This window comes from Phaseolus vulgaris, chromosome 4 (genome assembly GCF_000499845.2).
Source record: "Phaseolus vulgaris cultivar G19833 chromosome 4, P. vulgaris v2.0, whole genome shotgun sequence".
Lineage (NCBI taxonomy): Eukaryota > Viridiplantae > Streptophyta > Magnoliopsida > Fabales > Fabaceae > Phaseolus > Phaseolus vulgaris.
In genome coordinates this window covers 429,974-454,877 of record NC_023756.2, presented here as the reverse complement: position 1 = coordinate 454,877, position 24,904 = coordinate 429,974, and the positions used below count along the sequence as shown (strand labels likewise).

The 24,904-nt window shown below is 30.5% G+C and overlaps 3 protein-coding genes across 4 annotated transcripts; 2 read left to right on the top strand and 1 right to left on the bottom strand.

The window, feature by feature from the left end:
- Positions 1-80: 80 nt before the first annotated feature.
- LOC137836667 (altered inheritance of mitochondria protein 32-like) lies at positions 81-4,458 on the top strand. Of its 2 annotated transcripts, XM_068645356.1 has the most exons (6): positions 228-347; positions 437-842; positions 968-1,053; positions 2,175-2,483; positions 2,869-2,952; positions 3,901-4,458. In XM_068645356.1, exons 2-6 carry the CDS (start codon positions 540-542, stop codon positions 4,214-4,216), a joined length of 1,098 nt encoding a protein of 365 aa, XP_068501457.1. In that variant the 5' UTR covers positions 228-347; positions 437-539; the 3' UTR covers positions 4,217-4,458. The 2 variants fall into 2 exon arrangements, with proteins under 2 accessions (XP_068501456.1, XP_068501457.1); XM_068645355.1 differs by having other exon boundaries at positions 81-842.
- Positions 4,459-5,450: 992 nt separating this feature from the next.
- On the bottom strand, positions 5,451-7,302 carry LOC137836668 (U-box domain-containing protein 3). The gene is made up of 2 exons (XM_068645357.1): positions 6,946-7,302; positions 5,451-6,434 (listed from the first exon to the last, which is right to left on the bottom strand). Exons 1-2 carry the CDS (start codon positions 7,158-7,160, stop codon positions 5,663-5,665), a joined length of 987 nt encoding a protein of 328 aa, XP_068501458.1. The 5' UTR covers positions 7,161-7,302; the 3' UTR covers positions 5,451-5,662.
- Positions 7,303-21,233: 13,931 nt separating this feature from the next.
- On the top strand, positions 21,234-22,976 carry LOC137836663 (alkane hydroxylase MAH1-like). Its single transcript, XM_068645343.1, has one exon. The coding sequence runs from the start codon at positions 21,261-21,263 to the stop codon at positions 22,797-22,799; it is 1,539 nt and encodes a 512-aa protein (XP_068501444.1). The 5' UTR covers positions 21,234-21,260; the 3' UTR covers positions 22,800-22,976.
- Positions 22,977-24,904: the final 1,928 nt, after the last annotated feature.

The window sequence follows — 24,904 nt, the reverse complement described above, 5'->3', positions numbered from 1 at the left end:
GAGCCTCCTCCTTGGTGGTGCTTCTGTTCATCATCATTGAGTTTTTTATTCTTAGTTGTTAATTAGTCCTGCAAATGACTGGGTCAAGTAAACGCACGATTGTTATCAACTTAACCAACTGCATTAATTTATTGTAGCGTTGTTCAATTTTCTATATGATTAAAAAAAGAAAATTTTCGATAGAAATTTCAGAGTTTGATCTTTTACATATTAAGAAATCAGGTGTTTTAACGTTGACTGGTAAGTTGTTTCATCTCGTGATGGGTTTATGAACTGCCATTCTCGCGCCACTGTAGTTTCCAAAATGCATCACCCCCACGCGCGCCTTCAACAGAAAGTGTAATCGTGTGAGTTTCTTTTAAAAGGGTTTACTAAAAAAAATAATTTTGAGAATTTCTACAAATTAATTTATAAAGAAATTTTTGACTTTTTGAAGTTAAGCGCGTGGGTGGTGCAGATTGAAGAAGGCACGCTTTGTGTCATTTTCTTCATTGCGTACGTCTTTAAGAGTGAATGTTCGGCATGCGCATTGCGCACCCATGCGGTTCGCCTATATAACTGCCAGAATCTGTTACGCTCCCATTCTCTCTCGCTGTAACCGTCGCTTCTCTACCATGGCTTCTCCCGTTGCCGTCGCCGACGACGCCAAAAACGGCTTCTCTCGCCCGGAGATGTACAAGGAGAATCTCGCCGGTACCGTCGACGCCTACGACCGCCACGTGTTCCTCTGCTACAAGAACCACGCCGTCTGGCCGCCTCGCATCGAGGCCTCCGACGCCGATCCTCTTCCCAAACGCCTCGCCGGTGTCTGGAAAGCTCGCAAAAACGACATCGCCGTCAAGGTTTGGTTTCTGAGTTTTGATTTGCTGCGATCGGTTTTAGGTTTCGTCGATTCGGAATCCGATTGTTGATTATTTGAGATTGCGATTTGGATTGATTTTGAAATTGTTTGTTGCGTGTGCGGCAGACGAAAATAACGGTGTGCGAGGCGCGTGAGGAGGTGGGTTTCGCCGACGGTGACGTGTTGATTTTCCCCGACATGATCAAATACAAGTATGCTAAATCTACCACCGCTTGATTTTGTTTTTCTTCAGATTTGGTTATTCGTTGTGTTTTTTCTTAACTTTGTATGTTTAAATTGTTAATGGTTGTTTAACATATATTATCTTAAAGTGAAAAACATTATTAAATTGCTTTTTACAAAGAGATTCTTAAATGAAAATTTTAAAGTATATACGATATTTCTATTGAAGGAGATTAAAGTTGGAATGAAACGTTGACGTAATTTCTTAATATTTTTCCATTAGAGTCGGAGTTTTATTCTCATAATACAACTATAAATGTTTAGGTTAAAGACTAAAATATATTATCACAGTAAGATTGATTTAATAAGTGTGTTTGTGAAATTAATTTAGAACTGTTTAATTTTAAAATAGGTATTTATTTTCAATTTTTAATGAAAGAACAATCACACTCTTTACAGTTTAAAAAATAATAATTTCTCATATTTTAATAAAATAATATCTATATCCTTTATGATTTTAATTAAGTGATACTGCATTTTTTTATTTTATTTAAAATATATTGGTTAAAAATTAAATAATTTATTTATGGACAAAATTGCATCCATTTTTCTTGAAATTATTTTGAAAGAAATTCATATTAAAACATTTATCTCGAAATAAAATAATACTTATTTATATTTTCGGGTATATTTTTATAGCATAAATTTAAATATAATAAGTTAAACTTAACATAATACTGTCATATTTAGCATAGTCTGAGGGAAAGTAAGTGTAATTACTTCTATTTCTTTTTATTTTCAAAACAAGTCAGTAATAGAACTAGGTATATTTTTTATTTAATGTAAATTTTTTCTATAATAGTTTCGATTCAAATTTAATTCTGTATTCAGAATAATCATTTAATGTAAAACTAAACTAAACAGCTAAAAATTTATTTAAAAGCACATTAGTTAATAATAATAATATGAAACTAAACACTATTGATTTTACAATAAATATCAAAATGGATTATCAAGTGAAAGCTCCTATAAATATTTTGGTGCTTGAAGTTATTGTTTGCATGTGAAGTATTAGACTCGTACCAAAACGTGTTTATGTTTAATATGAGTTTTTTAATTTGACAAAGTTTTGTTGTTGTTTGATTGAAAGGGGTTTGGAGGAATCGAATATCGAAGGCTTTTTCGATGATGTGATAGTGAGTGGTAAAGAGTGGAGTGGTGGTGGAGAGAAGAGTGTGTTGAGGGGTTCGCATATTTTTGTGTGTGCTCATGGAAGTCGTGATGTTCGGTGCGGTGTTTGTGGACCAGTTCTAATGGATAAGCTCAATGAGGAAATTGATGTGAGGGGATTGAAGGATCAGATAGCTGTTGTGGCTTGTTCTCATGTTGGGGGCCATAAGTATGCTGGCAATGTCATCATATTCTCTCCAGGACCAGATGGAAAAATTACGGGTCATTGGTCAGTTTTCACACTTCTAAAATATCTTTGTTTGGGCCATAACTATCCCTTTCATCATATTTATCAATAATTCATTCTTTTTCACCAATATTCCTTTTAAGGATTGCTATTATAGTAATTTATATAAGTAATGAGATATTAATGACAGTGTTTTAGTTCAATAATGTACTCTAAATCCTCTTTACTTCATCCTCCTATTAGTTCTCGAGCTTTTTAAGTAGTTAATATAATTGGTGAGTTATTGTAAATCTTCTTTATTAAATTACTATAGATAAAATAAAAACAAAAAAAATGGTTGAAATTAACATGTTTATGAAAAAATATAGACAAACAAATGCCTTTTAATGTTGCTGATTTGATTGTTGTGCTTAATAATTAATTTCAGGTATGGCTATGTTACTCCAGATGACGTACCTGCCTTGTTGGACCGACAAATTGCCAAAGGAGAGGTCATACAAAAACTGTGGAGGTTGGTACTTTTACTTTTATTCTCTATTTTCTATCAAATTACTTGTAATTACAAAAATATAAAATAAAATAAAAATACCTTCTTAAGATTCTTAAACTACACTTCCATTGGTTATTGGAGTATGGAGTGTGGAATTATCAAGATATTAATGTTAATTTGATTACATGGATATACATGGATGTCGTCCTGCTTCCAGTGATTAGAAGCTGTGTCCTATTAATAAAACCGAATCTCCAAGTTCTTGAATTCAAAATTTATAGAAGTAATCTTTCAAGTACTAAAAATCATGTTAAAGAGTCTTCTAGATAATAAAAAAACCCTTTAAATTTAGTCTCTAAATAATAATAAAATACTCCCTCCATTTTATTTTATCAAAGTTTTCACTAAAATATTTTTATACCCTTCTTTGTTTCATTTTCGCAATGATTGTTAAACAGATAACAATTACATCTTTTTATAATTACACCCAACACAACACTACATGAACATCAAATAATAAGGTTGTTTTTCCACTTAATTAGTTTGTGGCTAATAATAAAAAATTAAGAATAAGATTAAAAAAGATTATCACGATTATATTATTAAAAAGCTTGTACAATACATTTATCCAAAGACCAATCTTATGATATTTAATACTTGAAAACTATTCAGATAGTTTAATTACTTTAAAGATTACTAGGAAGAGAGGGCAATAGAGGATCAAATCGGTGGTTTATTCCATAGTTAATGCAGTGTTTATTTGCTATGAGCCTAATTCTGATTCATCAATACGGCTTGTGTTCCTTTCCTGTTATGCTCCTGTCTCATCGAATTGCATCTTTCACTACTTAGATTAGATTCATAACCGAAGGAAAACGAGATTATTTTTCATGTGATTTATTTCTTCTTAAGCCCCTGAGTTTCTTATAATGGAGGATGATTTGCTTTGTTTATGTGAAATTGTTTCAGGGGCCAAATGGGACCACCTGTTGCCGAAGTCAAGGTAGCAGATGACCACAAACTTGCTAATGGAGACTATAACAACGAAAATGTAGGAGGATGCTGTCAAGGTGTTAATGGGGTTTCTTGCTGCAGAAGTCCAAGCTTTGAGCAAAACAAACAAGACATTGATAATAAAAGCGCAGAAGCATCTAAAAGGCAGGGGAGCAACATAAGTTGTAGTTGGCCTTCATTACAGAAGCGTGACATTCTTACAGCTTCTGCTGTACTTGGAGCTTTGGCAGCTGTTGCTGTAGCTTACCGATTTTACAGAAGGTCAAGCTGAAGAAATTGCCTTTTTATTCACTCTTCTTAGATGATGTAGTCATCAAAACTTCACCTCTTTTCTTTTTCTTTTCTAGTTAAGTTAAAGTTTATGCTTCATTGTTTTTGTTATCTTCATTACAAGAAAGGAAAAACACCCGTCCATGTCTCTTGCTCTTGCTTCATAAAACTTTATGTTCAGAACTTTCGATAGAATTTTGGTTCAGTAATTTCACTACTTTTTTTGCTTGTTTTGTTTTAAAACCTATATATACTCTCTCCATCATTCATTTTAATGTAAATTAGCTTAAGTTTTTTTTTTTATAATTATGTCTCTTGGCAGATAAGTAAATATTTTGGTTTATGGATATAGTTCACCAATATTTCAATGATTGTGTGCATCAAGAATCAACTAGGACATTGTCAAGCGGTTTCAAAATTGAAAAGTTGAATAGTACGAAAATATTCGCACAAGTTCCGCTTTTGTTTTTCTAGTTATTTAATTTGTTAATTTCCCAATAGAATACCAGTAATGTGAATTACTCTTTTGAATTTCTATTACCAACTTCGAGAAATTCTAATCCAACCTTTAAAACTAAATAATGTGAATATTCAAAACGTTGTAATGAATTCAAATTCAAAAGTTGATTATATAATGCTCAAAATTTGTTATAGGTAATTTATAAGTTGAAAAGTATTTGTTCAATATCATTAATGGACTCGTTACATCAAAGTAGTTTAAACTATAACCTTTAAACCACTCCCTCACCTCTTTAAATTCATTGGGGGGATTTAAGTCTTGACCAAAAGACCCCACATGATTCTAGAGATCACGTTTAAATGTTGATTTGTTTCACTTTTTACAAACTCACAATCTTATTCAAAAAAATAACAAAATCCCGCGTCATTGTTTGCCAATTTTGATCACTAGTTAACTTTAGTTAATTGAAAAAATAGTGTTACGTATTTGAAATATTATAAAGTTTGAAAGTCGGTGTTATATTACAATTTTATTTTTGATTTAAAAAATAGTGTTACGTATTTGAAATATTATAAAGTTTGAAAGTCGGTGTTTTATCATAATTTTATTTTTATCACGATTTTTTCTATCACGATTTTGTCTTTTAATAGATTTTAGGAAGGAAAAAGTATATAAAAATATCGTTATTCTCGACTTCTAAATTGGAATATTAACAAATGTGAGATCCTAAACTCTAATCGAATTCAAACTTTCAAGCTTTGTAATTCGAAACTAGTGAAGTTAAAGGCCAAGCATAGCCAGCAATTGATATCACCAAACTAAAACACGATCATACGAGAAAACCCGAACCAATATATGTACACAACAATGTTGTGATTTCTACTTTGGTTTCCTAATATATTTTTTTTCAGCAATGAAGTCCTTGTCAAAAACATCGTTAATGCCAATAAGTTAGAAAGAAGAAAAAAAAAGTGATGCAAGCAAAGACTAAGCATGGAGCTTTGCAATCATCTCCTCTACTAGCCTCAAAGTAGTATCTGCAAATGTCTCTCCTTCTGCTTCAATTTCATCCATTATCCTTTCTATCTGCTCATGATTAATCTGTTTACATCTTGAGCTATAATTGGAGCAGTCCCTCAGAAGCAACAACAGTTCTCTAGCCATGGATTTGGCTCTCCAAGTTCCATCCACACTTAACTGAAGCAACCCTGGCATCACTCCCTCTGTCAAAATCAACCCTCTATACTTCTCTCTGCAGCTCTGGCATACAAGGAGAAGTATGCACACTGCATGCTCTTTGCTCAGTGAAGAACCATCTTCAACAGTCTCAACCAGTATCCTGATTGCTCCCATAGTACTAGCAGCCTCACATAGTGCACTCTCTGATGAAGACATGAGGTTTTCTAGCAACCCAATTGCTTTCTCAACCAATGGAGTTGATTTTACTGAGGTATGGATCAGTTCAAGCAAAGAGAGCATAACCCCAGAAGAGACAATCAATGGAACAATCTCTTGGCAGGTTGCAAGATTGTGTAGAGTAGCAATAGCATCAAGCTGAGACTGAGTGCTACAATTGCTGTTCACAAACTCAGCCAAGAGTTGAACAGCCCCAGAAGAAGCAATTGCTACCTTATTTGCTTTGCAAGAGGAGAGAGTTAGCATGGCTGCCAAAGTCAACTGTGCCACTCTCTGGCTATCACCATGGAGGAGACTCAGCAGAACTGGCAAAGCTCCAGATTTGATGATCCGAATCTTGTTTCTGTAAAAATTTCAGAAAAGTTTTCTGTACCATTACATTAACTGCTAAGGAAACTTTTGAAGGAATTCGTACAGTAGAAGGGATTTCTTTGATCCTTTGTGTTTTATACATTACTTTTAGGTAAAGAAATATGATGGTAAAATCTATCATTAACCAATGGCAAGCCTTGTTTGTTACCAAGAACATATTCCTTAGCCCCACCACACCACTATACCAAAAACCCAATCATGAGGGTACTAAAAGGTTCACACTTTTTAATTTTGCTCCAATAGAGTGTTGTGTTTTCTATGCTTTATTGCCTCTAATCCTTGCAATGCACACAAATTATTTATGGTAATCATTTGTTCTCTTAAACACTCTCAACTCCTAATTATTTAGGTGCACTGCATTTTAAGAATTCATCAGGGTTAAGACAAAATTCAGAGTTCAAAAAATACTTAAAAAAAGTTACAGATATTGTGGACTTCAACAAGCAAAATGAGAGAAGTTTACAATGAAATGATGAACTAACCTCTCACAGCCAAAGGAAAGACTGAGCAAAGCACAGAGAGCAGCTTCTATTGCTTCATAGTTTTCAGAATGAAGCATGGAAACAAGAGGAACCATGACTCTACTTTCCTCCAGCTTTTGCCTCTGCCTACTGCTGAATCTACAAAGCTCCAAAGCTGCTTGAATTTGAGATTCTTCACCACCATTCCAAAGGCTTTCAACAACCTCTTTTGCCATTGGAGCTCTCTCTAGCTAGCTGGTTCAGTTTCCTCCTTTGCTGTGTCTGAATGTTGTATCTCAGAAAGTGGTAAATGTAGCATTGAGATTGGTTGCTTGAAGAGGCAATGTTAAGCTTTTGAGGGTATTCCAATCCATTGTTTCAGCTAGAAGCAACATAGCATTCTTTTGGTCAGCTTTTGCATTTTTCTTTTCTCTTGGTGTGTGTTTTGTTGGGTACCAATAAAAAACAACATTGATTCCTAAGAATGAATCTTTAACTTTCCTTATATGGAAGCAAACTCAGTGAGCTTTTGGTAGGTTCAATATTTTTGGTCAATTTTATACTGATTTTGTGCTTCTGCTTTAATGGCATAGGTTTGGTTATAGGTAGGACTAGGACTCTGGAAAGAACATATACTATGTTAATCAATCACTCTTGTGAATCACATTCACAACATTGTTTCTTCTTTCTTATTCTTTCCTTCAATCATGCCACCAAACTCCTTTTGACCACTAAGCCACCAATACCTCAAGAAAGAATCATAACTTCATCACCAAAGTACAAAACTAGAAAACGAAAAAAATTTAAAAATATCTAGTGATTTTCAAATCACAACAATTAAATGAAAAGATACCACTATTTATTAAGAAAAAATTACAAAAAATCCCATCAAAAATGGCTTTTATAATCAAATTTTGAATCTTAGACTTAACTACATGCACCAACTTTCTTATTTCTATTTTAAGATGAATATTTCTGATTGAAAAAAGTATTCTGGATTGTGATTTTTTTTCTATATTATTTTACAATTTTCAATATTATTATTTTAATAACTTTTTATATTATTTAATTATAAATGTAACTTTTATTATATATTTTTTTTAAATTATCATATTAAGAATTGTATATAATTACTTTAAAAGTATAATTTTTCTTGTCATATTATGATATATATATAGTTTTGATCCATCCAGATTAATTCTCATAATCAAATAATTGTTATTTTCTATCAATCCAGATTAATTATCATAATCAAATGATTATTATTATGGCATATGATTTGGATCTATCAGACTAATTCTCATAATAAAATTATTATTATGGTATATGATTTGGATCAATCAGATAAATTCTTATAATCAAATGAGATCACATAAGAAATAATTTATAAGAAAAATAATGATTCCAATCAAATTAAATAAGAAATAATTTTTTAAGAAGATTTAATGGAATGTACTGCATTCGGATTCCAAAAGAATTGTTTCCGGAAAAAAAGTTATTTAGTTTTTAAAATATTTTATTACAATGTAATGGTTTTTTAAAAGACTTTTATAATTTATATTTTATAGAATTTTCAAAATATGTGAAATCACAAGATTTGAAATTATTTTATGGATTTACAATAATTAAAAGGATTTCTCGCCTTTAAAAAGAATCATAAATATATATTAATTTACCTTTTAAAGTGAAATGCATCTTATCCTAATATTATTTTACTATACAAAAAATACATAAATTAAAGTGTATTTTGGTGGTAGTTAATGCTAATATTTTTATTTTTTTTGAAAATCATCATAGAAACAAACAAATATTTGATAATAACATACCTGGAAATTATTAAAAACAGTACGTTATTGGTAATTATGAAGAATGATTTCTAGTATATTATTCTTTCGACATTCTAAACTCAATTATGTTCAAGCAGAGATAATCAAGCTAATCGAAGGTTAAGAGCTAGGTAATGTATTCTTAACCATGACTCAAACCCTCTAATTTTGTTCAATGAGAAAGGCTCACTAAAATAATATAAATAACACACATCCTAAGAACCAGGTACGTCATCACACAGGGTTCTAATTACCGAATATCGTATACTAAAACTAACTTGACTGTCGGAGTGCTTTCTGCAAGTACCATCTGAGTCTGAATTACGAGAAAACTAGGAGGTAGAACGAGTAAAAAAGAAGAAGGAGTTTGCCTCGAGAGAAAGTGGAGTGTTATACCAAATAAGGAAGGAGAGGATCAGTCTCAATCCCTGTTCGAGAGTCTCCATCCTCGTTCGAGAATATTTTATATTATATTATTCATTTTATTTGTTTGATAATTAATACCGATAAAATATAAATATGTTTAATAATTTGTTGGATCCACTTAGTTATTTTAATTTTTCCAGTCTTTCTAAACAAGGTCGATTTTCTTCTTCTTTATTTTGACTTTTTTTTTCTTTCACCCTTTTTTATCTATAAACCATGATATGGCTAACTCAACTGGATTAAGCAAACACTCTTTCTTTCTGTTCTACACATACGAGCATGTTGATTTTTTAATTTTAATTATTTTAAATATTGACAATATTTTTATTGTTAAAATAAATAAATAAATATTTTTTCACGTGACTTTTAAAATAATTAACAGAAAAAACAATATAAAGTGCATCATGCTTCACAATCGGTAACGAAATTCACTTTTTATATAGATAATATTTACTTAAGTTCATTAATCAATAATTTAGAATGTTTAAAATATGTTTAACATTTCAAGTACTCCCTATGATTATCCTATGATTAGGGTATACAAACACATAAAGCATAAATTACTCAAAATTCCTTTGTTTAGAAAAAGATTTTTTCAAAACGACAACACAATATTGTATACCATTAAATTCAACGTAAAAGGATATTACTTCCTCAAATATATTTTCCCAAAATCAGTAATTCTCTAATAAACATGTATACGTGCACGCAAAAGCTTATACATCAATATGAAATCATTCTATATATAAACAATTTCCTGTTTTTTTTAACTATGCAAATTAAACCAATTGTCATAGAAGGACAATTAAAAGCTTGACCCTCCACCTACATACTATACACAATTTTCCCTTTTATATAATAATAAATACATAATTTTTCTCGAAAAACACCTAACAAAACTTTCCAAAGGGTTTCTGATGTGTAACCTGACGTACTCTACCACCTCTTTTGAAACAGTTCCCTCATCAACCTTTACAAGTGTGCCTACAAGAGTCCCTATACATTCTAAACATTGATTGTTCAGAGAGCCAAAGAAATACCCCTGCAACAAAACCATGCTATTTTCTCGGATACCACAAAGGAGTCATCACAAGGAACGATAAAATCGAAAATACCTTCAAACCATTCCTTGTTATTTGCTATTATCCTCTCGATTAAACCCTCTTCTTCGTAGGACAAAAGCATATAACTCTCATAAACATCTTACCCTCACTAAAAAAATCCTTCCAAAATAAAATTCTCCTTTGACGGCTTGCACATCCTGTCTTCAACAGTTTCCCGATGTAGCATCTCTCTAGCCAAAAAGACGTCTCCGCATTAACCCTAAAATGTAGCAAATTGTCATTTTCTCCCTTCTGATTGTTGCCCACTATTCCACCCCTGACAGCTTGAGCATACACTACAAGAAAATGATGAAATAGAAATCAATTTTTAGAGACAAAAAATAATCAGTTGCTATAGTGACTAAATTAGAGACATTTTTTAGACTAAAAAAATTTTGGTTTCTAAATTAGTTCATATTATTGCTAAATAGTTTTTAAATTGGTGTCTAATTAACAACCAAAGTTTTTGGTACCAATTATTTAAATTCTAAATTTGGTAACAAAAACATTGGTGTCTAATTTATAAACCATTTAATAATAATAAAAACTAATTTAGAATCTCCTAATTATTTTTTTTTCTCTAAACTTTCTGACTATGAACTTCTCTCTGTAAGATTTACTTTAGCTTCTTTTGCCTTCTGTATTTGGACTTCTTTGCCTGCAACTTATGTATCAATCTAAATAGAATGGAGTTGTCTTTCCAAACCTGGGACATTTAACTTCTAAAACTCTTCCACAACACTGAAAAACCTTCCATAAATCCAACTCTTAGAAACTCATTTGGGAAGTTGGTAAAAAAGAAAGAAGCCTCTGCCATCTGCAAATTGCAAAGCTGTTACGCTCAACTCCAAAATCACCTTCACGAAAATCTTGAACAACCTTCGAAATCCATTAGAAACGTAACTCCCTCACCTTTACTGCTACGTTCATACTTTAATTTGTGTGTGTGTTGTATGTATATAAAGAAGGATCTCAAAACGCAGGGGAGGCATCTTGTAGAAATTTTTAAGGATAAAACCATTGGGGTAGGTTGAGGATTTGAGTCTGTTATGTGTTTCTGATGCAGAAGATTTTGAACATATCTAGTCTCAGATAAATGAAGATTGTCATCTTTTGGTGTAGACACTTCAATGCCAAAAAAATAATGAACTTCACCAAGATCTTTGAGGGTAAATGATGATCTTGAAACAAAGTAGATCATGATCCAATGATTATTATGTGGTCTACATATATTAAAACAAATAAAGTACAAGAGTCATTGAAATGAACAAACAAAGACGTATCACTAGTTGTTGAATGCAACTCAAAGTTTTCAAGAGTATTACTTGAACCTTGGAGATTGTTGCATGTATACATGTTCTTGAAAATCATCGTCCAGAAACACATTTTTGACATCAGTATGATGGATTGGGCAATTACAGGAGACAACATGAACTAACACAACTTTCATGGTTGTTGGTTTATCACAACTTTCACTCATGACATTAGTAGAAGGTGAAACTTTATAACAACATCAAGAAGGAAAACTTAGGACATAGACTTAAACAGAATTTCGTAACACAAGATAACCCTCAATTTGAGAATTTGCTGCATCAAAGAAGCTGTCTTTTGGTTATGGTAGCTTTCAAACCATTGTTCATGAGAAGAACAATGGAATGGGAGGGAGTTGCAACATGACCTTCCACCACTTTGAAACGGTAGCTGCGCAAAATAGCAGCAGCAACCATCTTCATCTGCAGAAAGGCCAAGTCTTTTCCCAAACAGATTCTTGGTCCTGCATTAAAAGCAATGAATTTGTAAGGTGGTGCATAAACTATTTCTCCTCTCTCAGAAATCCATCTCTCTGGTTTGAACTCCATGCAATCTTTTCCCCATATCTCTTCACACCTTCCCATTGCATACAATGAAAACATTATCATTGTATTGCCATTCACTCTGTGCCCACTTGGAAGCGTATCAGCTTTAACTGCTTGCTTCCGTTCGATAGGTACCGGAGGGAAAAGTCTCAGAGCTTCACACAAAGCACCATGCAGAATTTAATTTTCTTTTTAAAAAAAAATTCAGTTTGCGTTGGCCGCGGCCCACGCATATGCGTCGGCTTGCGTCGGCCGTGGCCCACGCATGTTTCACGTAGCTTCTTTGTCACCAAGACGACCTAGGTTCGAGTCTCGCCCACCCTAGTTTGTGTCTAACATTAAATTTGCATTACATATGAAATTTCTTTTTTCATCCTTTATGCGTCGGCCTTGGCCCATGCAAAATCCGACGTATATGCGTCGTCCATTTTGCGTGGGCTTGGCCCACACTATTACTTCCAAGGTTTTTTTGTCCAGCTGTGGCCAACGAAAATCCGACGCACAAACGTTCGTTTTTGGCCTATTGCGTTCGTTTTTGGTCCACTTTATATCCTTATTTTCTTGTAGTGAATTAAAAAATTATTAATATTTAAAATAATTTATCTCATTAATAAACAATTATAAATTAATTTTTAAATTAATATTTAATTAAATATTAAGGTTTTAACAATCAACTATAAAAAAAAATTATTAAATACAAAATGAAAACCATTCCATTACTACGACCTCTATTATATATACGGTTTATGCCGGAAGGAAATTGGAATAATTTAAAAACATTGGACAACTTACTTTATACCTACTATTTGGTCGGATTTTTTATTACTAGTCTAATTTTATTAGTTGTCATGATAATGATAGTAGAGTGGTAATGTGGGCTGTGATTGGTAAAATTAGATTTTACTAATTATAAAAAATTTATTGTTATTATTGAAAAATATAAATTTTATTCGTGTTTCAATTTATTCTATTAAGATAAAATTATAAATTCAAATATGAGGGTTGTTAGAAAGATGGATTAAAAATAATTAAAGTTTTGATTTGCATATATTTTTTCCTATATATGTATGTAAATGTATAAGAGTATCTTATTAACGTTTTGCTACAAAATATTTTAATGAAGATGACTAATTTTTTAACTATTCTATTGAAATTTGTTCTTTATATTATTTTTTTATTAACAAAATTTTAAATATAAGACTTTACTTAAAATTAAATTCACTGTCACTTTTAATACTAATTCCTTTACATGACTATTTTTTTTAACTATTCTATTGAAATCTCTTTTTTATACTTAAAACTAAATTCATTGTCACCCTTAATACTAACTCCTTTAGATGTTTAAAATAAAACATTTTTTTTAGTACATTAATTTTTTTTTAAAAAAATAAAGGTTACACTACAATAATGAGTGAATGAAGTATGATTTTTTTATATAAAAAATTAAATAATTTTTTTATTTACGCGGGCCAGCGGCCAACCCGTCCGCGTGAGCTGCAGGTTATGTTGAGCGGACAAAAGTGGGTTAGCGAACTGAGTCTGTCTCGCATTTTTTGATACCGGACTACAGACCGGCACACATTGTCCGCCCCCACATTGTCACCCCTTATTATGTGGTTGTGTGTGGTTGAAGGCTCTGCCATCACTATGCATCATGGTTTACTAGTTCAACAAAGTAACAACTCTAACATTATAGGCTTCAACGATTCTGATTGTGACAATGATATAGACATCACATATCTACAATATTGTGTATACTATGGCTCAAACATTGTGTCGTCGTCTTCTCATAAACATAAATATTGTGGCATAGTTGGAGTCCGTGTAAAGATTATTATATGGCTAACTTCATTACTATCCAAACTTCACATTGTTACAACAATGTCTAACATTTATTCGGATAATCTTGGAGAAGTATTACTCAATGCAAATCCAATAATGCATTCAAAACAAAACATTTAACAAAACACTTTGAGTTGGATCTTCACTTTTGTTCATAATCTTATCCAATACCAACACATTCACTTGATTAATGAACATGTTTTAACAAAATACAGAGAAAGTGTTAACCATAAAATAAGATGTAATCCCGCACGTGCATGGTCACATGCATAAGTTAGTTTTCTTTTTTGTGTAACATTGCCTGTATATACACTCTCGACAATCTATATTAAATGTCAATAAATAGTATTGATTTGTCTATGATATGATTCCATACATTTTTACTCATACTAATTATTTAATGCGTTTAAGGAGACATATTCAATAATGTACAATTAAATGAGAATTTATTTACATAAAAGAAAATACATGTGAAGAAGGAATATTTTTTTTAAAGTGAAATTAATAATGTACTATAGGATACACTTCTAGTTAAGGAAATATCCATGGTTTTTATTTGTTTTAACAAAAAGAACCGAATCATGTGTTTACGGGAAAAATGTTTGCACCAATATATATATATATATATATATATATATATATATATATATATATATATATTTGTGATCAATTTTAGATTATAAAAAATTTACTATTTTTTTGTAAGAGTTATGAATCTATTTTATTTCTTATTTTAATTTTTTGTAGTTCACATTTTCTCTCCACTTAAAATAATCCTTCACATATCTATGTTTTTCACCAAATCACTCTTAATTATGTAAAATGGAAGACGAAAAGTGATAATTAAAATGATTTTTTAAGGACTAACTGAATACAAATTAATTTTTTACAAACTAATGCGATAAAAAAAGGGTTATTGAAGGGCTAATTAATTTACCAAAAAATGTAGATAATTTTGTTTAAAAGCAAACTAATTTTAGATAACTTGTATGCAGTAATACATGCATTTAAAGAATTAAATAGAAAATTCGATCTAATTTGTAGAGTCCTAAAAATCAATGAACATCATATAAATAATGACAAATTTATCCAAAACCAATATTTAAAACTACTATAACATGTAATTAAGATGAATAGTCTTTATCTAGGGTTTAGTTTAATAGTTAAAACATGTCAAATTACTCAGGGAAGCTATAATGGTTTTATTTCTAATGTACCAACAATTAAGACCACTTTCTTAATAATGCTACATCTCATGAAGTTGATGTATCTGATTTTTTTACTTGCACCACTTAAGTATGCAAACTATGTAATTTAGATCTTGATTATGAATATATAAGCTGGAAAATAAATTTTTTATAAGTTTTGTAATTTGGGTATAGTTGTAGAATTCAGGAAAAAAGAGAATAATGTTTTACCTCAAACTTTAGATAGTTCTAATATTTATAAATATTTATAATTTATGTATTTTTTTAGACGGGGTTGGAGTATTCTACTGGTTCGTATAAATAAATTTTTTTATGAAGGGTACAAAAATTTATCATGCACACAGTATTTCCATACATGTGCTTTAACTGTTCGAAGACACAGTATATCTACAGGTAAGTATTATTGTATAGGTTTTAGTTTGTTTTTTCTTCTAAAGTAGGAATAGGTGTGTATATAGATTGGACCACTCTAATATTTTTTATTTAATATATTTATTATTATTGAAAAAAAAAATTACGTAGAAGGTTGTGATCCTTTTAAGACCTACACAGACAAAGGCAAGTACAAAGCAATTTTAGACACTAATTATCATTGCCGACATCATAGTAATGGATAATTAGGGATTTTTTTTAATTAATAAAATAAAATAAAATAATATTTAAGGGATAGTTGAAGCCTTATATTTAAGTTTTAACCTATAGAGTTATTTTGCCTTGTGTAGTGCTGTTGTCACCAGTGCTAACAATTGGACCCCAAACACCTAGCCCAATTGCAGCTTCTGTTCTAATCTCTAACACCAATATACCACTCATGTCGAAAAAAAAAAAAAAAAACCACTCATGTACAATAGATTGGATTATGAATATTAATGATGACATTGTAAAATGGATATGAGATAGGAACCACGCACTACTACAAGAAAATCATAAAATAAAAATCAATTTTAAAGATAAAAAATAATTAATTGCTAGTGACTAAATTAAAGCATTCTAAAAATTAAAAAAATTGGTTTCTATTATTGTTAAATAATTTTTAAATTTGTATCTAATTAGCTACCAAGTGTTTAACTACCAATTATTTAGATTCTAAATTTGGTAGTAAAAACCTTGGTTGCTAATTAGATACTAATTTATAAACCATTTAACAATAATAGAAACTAATTTAGAAATTAAAAATATTTTTAGTCTCTAAAATGGTCTCTAATTTAGTCACTATAACAACTAATTATTTTTTGTCTCTAAAATTGGTTTTTATTTCATGATTTTATTGTAGTGATGGTTTTTCCACATGTATTTTGAATAATTTATTATGGATTTAGACAAAAAAAATTATTACTGATTTGATTTGGGTAAGTTGTGTTTCACTAACATTATTTTATATGAAGAAATTAAAATTATGCATGAGATACACGACTTTATGTAAAGAGGAACTAACGTTGAAGTCGTGTGGGCATGATTTTCATTAAGTATTGGATGAGAAGGAAAATAACGAATTTTAATTTCTCCTTTTTTGATTGGGTGTTTTATCCTTTAAATTATTTACATTCCTTAAGTTGATAACAGATTTTTGGTTGTGTCTTCTGTTGTTTAGAATAGTTCGACCATATACAAATGTTGCTTAAGGTTTGGTTGTGATGCAGATGCAATAATTACATGTGTTCAAGTGGTGGTCACATAGATAAGTGATATAAGATGGAGTGAGATCAGCATGAAAGGAAGAAGCACTACGAGGACAATGGAAAAAGATGCAGAATTTGGCATAGCAGTGAGCAGGAAATCAGGAAGGATGGAGGAGGCAAAAAGTATGTTGGTCTGCTTCATGGTTCTTTCCAGCACCAAGAACACCCTTCTTGGTAGTAGAGTAATATTGCATAATTAGTTGTTATATTGATTAAATTAGATATTATTTTAAACACTAAAAAAATTATTGGTATCTAAATTAGTTTCTATTATTGATAAATAATTTCTAAATTGACATCTAATCAGCTACCAAGATTTTACGTACTAATTATTTAGATTTTAAAGTTGGTAGCTAAAATCTTGATAACTTAATTAGATATCAATTTAGAAACTATTTATCAATAATAAAAATTAATTTAGATACAGATAATTTTTTAAGTTTCTAAAATAGTATCTAATTTAGTTAATATAACAACTACTTATTTTTGTATTTAAAATTAGTTTCTATTTCATGATTTTCTTGTAGTGAGTAATTGCTATATGAATCTCTAACTATGTGTTGCACTAGTATATGTTGATCATATATCGCGGTGGTCTTTTACAATAACAAGTGTTGTGCAATCTAAATGTTGTAGTGCAATCTAAATAGCATCTCCTCACAAATAGCATTTGGTGCAAAAAGCCCTTTTGTGGTTCATGTAGTACCCAAGGCAACCAATAATTAGCATTGATCAATAACATATACCATTGCCCTTTCTACATTTTGATTGCGATGGATCGAAGTGGTTAACATCATCTACTTTTCCCAGCTCTACACCTTTATTTTTATGGATAAAAAAGTTCACTTATTTTTATATACATCTCTTATATAAGGGTTGAGGTATTCCTGAAATACTTTTATTATTTATTTATTTTATTAATAAAAAAAAAACTTCCCATCTCTACACTTTTTTAAGGCTCTTTTTCTATAATTATATGACACGACAAAAATTGAGCTTATGGTAATGTTTTGGTTTTTAGAAAATCACCACCATATCTAAATCCCTCTTGAATATTACTTTGGATGTTTAACATTTTATATGGAGATTTTGTTTGAGAATGATCATCCCTCCATCTTCACTCACCATATTTTTTACTAAAAACATATTATCTATATAACTTTTAGAGCAATAACATTATATACAGTGATATAAATATATTTAAGCCTTAAAAATTATCATTGTTTTGGGGTAAATTTAATAATAAAATGTGTGAATTTAAGGGACTTTTTATGGCTTATTATACTTGAGGACCACTTTCATAAATCCCACATGGAGAAAATGTTATATTTTATTTAAGTTGATATGATTTTATTTTTTTGAAAGTGACGTATCTGGTTTTTAACTTGGAGCATACTTTGTGGACTGACCCAGTAATATGACAGCTATTTTTTCTCTTATTCTCTCAACAATAAAACATTATCACTACTTTTATTTGCATAACATAAACACAAAATCTAGAAATACAATAACCTGTTATATACGTACATAAATTCATCAAGTTTTTGTGACAAGAGACTTGTATATAATCTCCTCATGAAAGATGTGCTAAAGTGAGATTTGTACTAATCCCTCAAAATTTGGCAAAATTAGGTTTTATATATTCTCAATCTACTTTGACTTGCTCTGTCTAACTTATTAAATTAGCATATCAAAAGTGGGACATAATGAAATGGTTTTTAAATTAAAAATTAAAATAAATTTAAAGTATATTTTATCAGTAAAAAGTATAAATAAATAAATAAGAATCACTTAAGATGTGATCCAACCTGTATACATGTCAACTACTCCACCCAAAAGAAAGATCCAATAACTTCACTAAAACCAACTAACTTACAACCAACTACTCCACCCAAAAGAAAGATCCAATAACTTCACTAAAACCAACTAACTTACAACCAACTAATGCACCTAAAAATTAATACCAACAAACCAACCTACACAAACTAAAAAAACTATCAAATATTTTTTATCATAAGTAAACAAGACAATGGATCAAGATACCAGTCAGAAAAAAAAAACCAGAAACAAAATTACAAGTATGCCAAGATCAAACCTTTAATTGAGCCAAAGAAAAGATCTAGATCACAATGATCAATCACCACACCTTGAAAAATATGTTTATTCTTATGCCTCCATATCTCTCCAATGATTGCAACCCAAACACCTCCCCAAATTAAAACGTTTACATAACCTCAAACATCACAAAAATTAAAATGTAAGGATTTTTTTATATTATATTATTTGAAAGATGCAATATACAAAATTTTTTTGATCAGCAATAAAATAAATAAATAGGGACCACTTCAGGAGTGGTCCAACCCTTATACATAAATACCTGACAATAACTCTTATTAGAACGCCTGTCTACCAGTTTGTCAAATGGGCTACCAAACCAACTCTACCCAACATTACATAACCAACTCATGTTTGTCAAAGGATTTAAAACCCAACTAGAATACGAGAAATAAGAAAAACGAGATTTCGCATGAATCTAAGACCATACCTTAACTTGCACTGAAGCGAACACCTCAGACACATCTGCCACTCCACTATTAAAGATGATCGAGTTCCTAACATTCCAAATTTCGCTCACAATGCCAACCCAAATTGAACCCCAAACGTCGTTAACCGAAACAAAAGCCTGACTCATCCTGAATTGTGCAAAATTTGACTTAGGGTCCTTGTGAAAAACAAATGACACTCCAAGTCACTCAAAGCACAAACACCAGATACGCCAAGCAAACCTGCAAACAAAGAACAAGTGACACGACATGCAATATAAAATAATATTATAACTTAAATTATTATAATTTATAAGTTAAGTTCTATCTATTAATTATATGAAATAGTTTAATAATTATTTTAATTTATTTGATTAAAAACATTAATTTATCAATTAAAAAATATTTATATAATTAAATACACTTTTAATATATATATATATATCAATTATCATCTCTTCTTTTACTAGATGGATCAAGATTTTCAATCCATATTTCTATAACGAACTCGTCAACACTCCTCACTGCTTGGAAGGTACTGAAGGATAAGATAGCGACTAAAGCGAATCTGGTGAGAAGAAGAATTAGTATGGCTAGTAGTTTTTATGGTCTGTGCGGGGAGGAAGAGGAAACCACGTCTCATCTCTTTTGCACATAGTGCAAGTGAAAGTTTGGTTATGGGTAAACTTCAAAGTCCGCAGGGTAAGTTTTTTGTACTCTGATTTGGTGTCTTGAGCCTTTGGTATATATGAGATCTGTTAGAAAAATTTAGATGTTTTTTTTTTTTGTATTTGGAATGCTTCATGTTTATGTCTGTCTTCTTTGTTATCATGTTTGGTTTGAACAAGGAATTTTTTCGTATGGTTTAAACTGAGGTTGATTTGTATTAGGATTGAGATATCCCTGAAATACCTCTATTTATTGACTTTTTTTTGTCGATAAAAAAAAAATCTATAACAAACTTTGCTAGTACCATTTTAATTCAAACCAAAATGACATGGTCTAAACAATACGTCATACCTACCTCATGATATCATCCCTTGTATTTACCTTAAATATTTTGATGAAGAATTTAAAATTATTTGATATTTATACTATTAAAAAATTATTAAATACAAATTAATTTTAAAGATAAAAAATAAATTATTATATGAATTAAATTTGATGTTATCTTATAAATTAAAAAATTATTAGTATTTAAAATAATTTATTTTATTAATAAAAATTAAAAATTATTTTTTAAATTAATATTTAATTAAGTACTAATTTTTTAATTTATAAAATAATATTTAATTTAATTAATATAATAATTAATTATTTTTTATCTTTAAAAAATAGTTTATATTTAATAATAGTAACTGTAACATTAGTAATATGCAAAGATAAATATAATAAACCAAATCACCCCCATTGATCTTCAAATGTCACTGTTAGAAAACTCCTTATGTTTGAACAGTAGAATTTCTCTATCTGGGAGAATTTAGAGATATTTTTTCCCCTTTTTTATGGTAAACTTGTCTAAGAAATTAGGTATTTATAACTTCAAAATTGGAGTTTATGCAAGTGTACCACATCCAACCTATATGTCGGCCAAATATATATATATAAACCTATAATATTTATGATCATGTTTTTGACTTTTATCATGCTTTATCTCTGACATCGCCCTCACCATATTAATTTTGACGAACTGAAATTCATTAAAAATCACTAACTGTTTTAGCCAACTTGATATATCTTGGAGAAAAGCAAATACATATATGCATTGATGAAGAAAAAGACAAACATATCTGACTTTGAGTCTCTATAAATAGGACAATAAGCATCCACATTTATAACCCTCTCATCACTGCATGCACCAACACTTTCCAATTCTGGATATGGCCATGTTTCTTCTCTATGCACCCATATTAGCATCATTCCTCTGCTCTCTGTACTTCTTTCATCGCAGAAGAAGCTGCATACACCCTCTTTTGAGAGATTACTTCATCCTTGGCATGCTACCACCATTGCTCTTCAACTTGTGGAGGATCCATGATTTTATCACTGATGTGCTGAAGAAAAATGGTGGCACTGGGGAGTTCAAAGGGCCATGGTTCACCAAAATGAACTATTTCCTCACTTGTGACTCCCTCAATGTGCAACACATGCTCAGCAAGCGCTTCGACAACTACATCAAGGGACCTGCGTTTCGTGAGATTTTCGAACCCTTTGGAGATGGGGTTGTCACTGCCGATTCAGAAACATGGAAGTACTTCAGAACCGTTCTCCATTCTTTGATCAGGCAAAGAAGGTTCGAAGTGTTTGTCGATCAAACAGTTCAGAAGAAGGTGCACACAAGCCTGCTTCCAATATTGGATCATGCAGAGCAAGAAGGAAGAGTGGTGGATCTTCAAGATATCTTCAACCGATTCACCTTCGATAACATGTGTTCCACAATTGTAGGGCATGATCCTCAGTGTCTTTCCCTTGACTTTCCCGAAGTGGCCATCGAAAGGGCTTTTAACGAGTCTGAAGAGTCGATATTCTACAGACACATAGTGCCAAGAAGTGTTTGGAGGTTTCAGAAATGGCTGCAGATTGGTCAAGAGAAGAAGATGACAGAAGCATGCAGAACATTTGACGAGTTCATATATTCACGGATAGCATCAAAGAGAGAAGAGATGAGTAAGTGCAGCAGAGAAGAAATGGAGGAAGCTCCATTTGACTTGGTGAGTGCTTTGATGATGACAGAAGAGAGAGGAAGAGTGCATGACGATAAGTTTCTGAGGGATGCTGCGTTTAACTTCTTTGTAGCGGGAAGAGAAACCATGACTTCAGCTCTAACATGGTTGTTTTGGCTTATTGGTAACGACCCTTTGGTGGAAGGGAAGATTGTTGAAGAGATAAAAGAGAAGTTTAGGAATGAGAAAGAAGTGATAGGCATGGAGGAGGTGAAGAAGCTGGTTTATCTGCATGGTGCTTTGTGTGAAGCTCTGAGACTTTTCCCTCCGGTACCTATCGAACGGAAGCAAGCAGTTAAAGCTGATACGCTTCCAAGTGGGCACAGAGTGAATGGCAATACAATGATAATGTTTTCATTGTATGCAATGGGAAGGTGTGAAGAGATATGGGGAAAAGATTGCATGGAGTTCAAACCAGAGAGATGGATTTCTGAGAGAGGAGAAATAGTTTATGCACCACCTTACAAATTCATTGCTTTTAATGCAGGACCAAGAATCTGTTTGGGAAAAGACTTGGCCTTTCTGCAGATGAAGATGGTTGCTGCTGCTATTTTGCGCAGCTACCGTTTCAAAGTGGTGGAAGGTCATGTTGCAACTCCCTCCCATTCCATTGTTCTTCTCATGAACAATGGTTTGAAAGCTACCATAACCAAAAGACAGCTTCTTTGATGCAGCAAAATCTCAGATAAACTTGGGTTCTGTATTTTTATTTCTTTTGTTCTAAGTCAGACAATTAAAGTGTGTTTTTTATTGGTACAATGTAAGTGTGTTTAATAATGTATGTTTAGCTAAGCGTATAGAATAATGGTTATTTTAGTGATGAGAATGACTGTGACATATTGTTGTTTGTTATAATGTTTTAATAAGAGTATATAATTAATTGAGTTCAACTCTTGTGCATCCTTAAAATTTGACACTAATGTCTCTCTTCCTTCAAACTCTTAACCCTTCCATTTCTAAGTTACAACCACTATCGCTGTCCCATGCCACCCAACAACCTTAAACTAATTGCCACCATTGTTGTGGAAGCCACCAACCTATATATTACCAAGAAAAAAAACATGAATAGAAAGAAAGGTACTAGGGCAAAGAAGAGTGGTCACTAATGGAAAAAAAATCGTTTTAAATGTTTGAATGGCACTGGATATAACCTAGCCCTAACGGATAAGGTGATAGAACTGGCACACAGTTAGAACTTGCACCATTTCATGTCACACTTTATACCAATTAAAATTGATTTTTTTTTTGTGAGGAAAGAGAAGAGGAAAAAATAGAAATGAGGATGAAGAATATATTAATATTTAAAATCCAAATACATTAATCTAGGTTGGTGAACCTAGAGTTATATTTTTGTGCAGATTGTCTTTGGTTTTTCTTTAATTGTAGATGCTTTTTTGGAAATCTAATAGAACAAAAAAGATGATAGTCTTGTTTGAACCCTCTCTAATTGTGGTTTAATAAAAGTGTGTGTCTACTTTCATGATTGAATTCTTGAGTTGTTTTTTATCAACACTTACATTTTTTTTATTTGATCATCAAGACTAACACTTAGATGTTCTTTTAAATTTGTTGTTAGTTTGATTTTTATTTGATGGTTTGTTAAGATTATTAATGAATCGATTACTTTATGTTAATACGTTTAAGTTATATGTAATGTTTTGGATTTTTTTTTTAGAGATTATGTTGACATCATAATCTTAATGAATATCCCTAAAATACACTACATTTATTTATTATTTTTGTTAATAAAAAAGATTCGATAAGATATAGTTATATTTTTTTCATACCTATAAAGATTTTACTGACTTTTTGTTCCTTTAAAAAATTAGTTTTGGTCCTTGTTATTTTATTTTAATTTCCTAAACTTTCACTTTTATTTTGCTTTTATCTTTGTATATTAGTCTGATGAATATTTTTCAAAATTAAAATATTATAAAAACTAAAAATATATTTTACAGGAATTAAAAAATAATAACAACAAAAAATTACTAGAAACCAAAAGCCAAACTTTTTAGAGAGCAAGAACAAATATATGATTATTTTTTAAAGACTAAAAATATATTTAGTCTACATATTCATTTATAAGCATTTGCATTTTACATAACATATTATGCATATTAATATACAATAATTTTTTTAAAATATATTATAATAACAATATTATAAATATACTAATTAAACTAATTTTAAAAAAAAAGACTATTTTAGCAACTTTAATTTTATGATATATATATATATATATATATATATATTTCCTTTTTAGTAATATATATAAAAAAATTGTTCTATAATTATGTATTTATCTGTATTCTTATCTTTATGCTGGAGTGTGTTGATAGGAAAGGCAATGGTGGCTCTAAGAAAGTTTGTGAAGGAATGGGTAGGCACTAGGCACTTATGAACATCTTTTCTCCCAGCTACCAACCTATTTTTAGCAAAAGATCCTTAGAAAAATAGTTATAATTATTCACTATTTTCTATCAATTTTATTTATTCATTATTTTCTATTTATCATTTTTATTTCCTTCTCTACATTTCAACTTAATTAATTTATAATAGAAGAAATTTATTTATTCTAAAATCATGTTAAACTACCCATTTTGAAATAAATAACATTATAAAAATTAAAAATTAAAAGCTTTATAAAAATTTAAATGATTTAATGTATATGCTTATATACTACATTCACACAACATTCACTTATTATTTTATTAATAAAATAAAACATTCATAATCTTTATTTTATTTTATTGATAGATATATATTTATGTCAA

Excerpts from the sequence above, each read along its gene's own strand:
- LOC137836668 (XM_068645357.1), bottom strand. The coding sequence starts at position 7,160 with ATGGCAAAAGAGGTTGTTGAAAGCCTTTGGAATGGTGGTGAAGAATCT. Across the intron at positions 6,435-6,945 it reads CTTTCCTTTGGCTGTGAGAG|AAACAAGATTCGGATCATCA; the intron begins GTTAGTTCATCA and ends AAATTTTTACAG.
- LOC137836667 (XM_068645355.1), top strand. The coding sequence starts at position 540 with ATGCGGTTCGCCTATATAACTGCCAGAATCTGTTACGCTCCCATTCTC. Across the intron at positions 843-967 it reads AAAACGACATCGCCGTCAAG|ACGAAAATAACGGTGTGCGA; the intron begins GTTTGGTTTCTG and ends CGTGTGCGGCAG. Across the intron at positions 2,953-3,900 it reads GTCATACAAAAACTGTGGAG|GGGCCAAATGGGACCACCTG; the intron begins GTTGGTACTTTT and ends AAATTGTTTCAG.
- LOC137836663 (XM_068645343.1), top strand. The coding sequence starts at position 21,261 with ATGCACCAACACTTTCCAATTCTGGATATGGCCATGTTTCTTCTCTAT.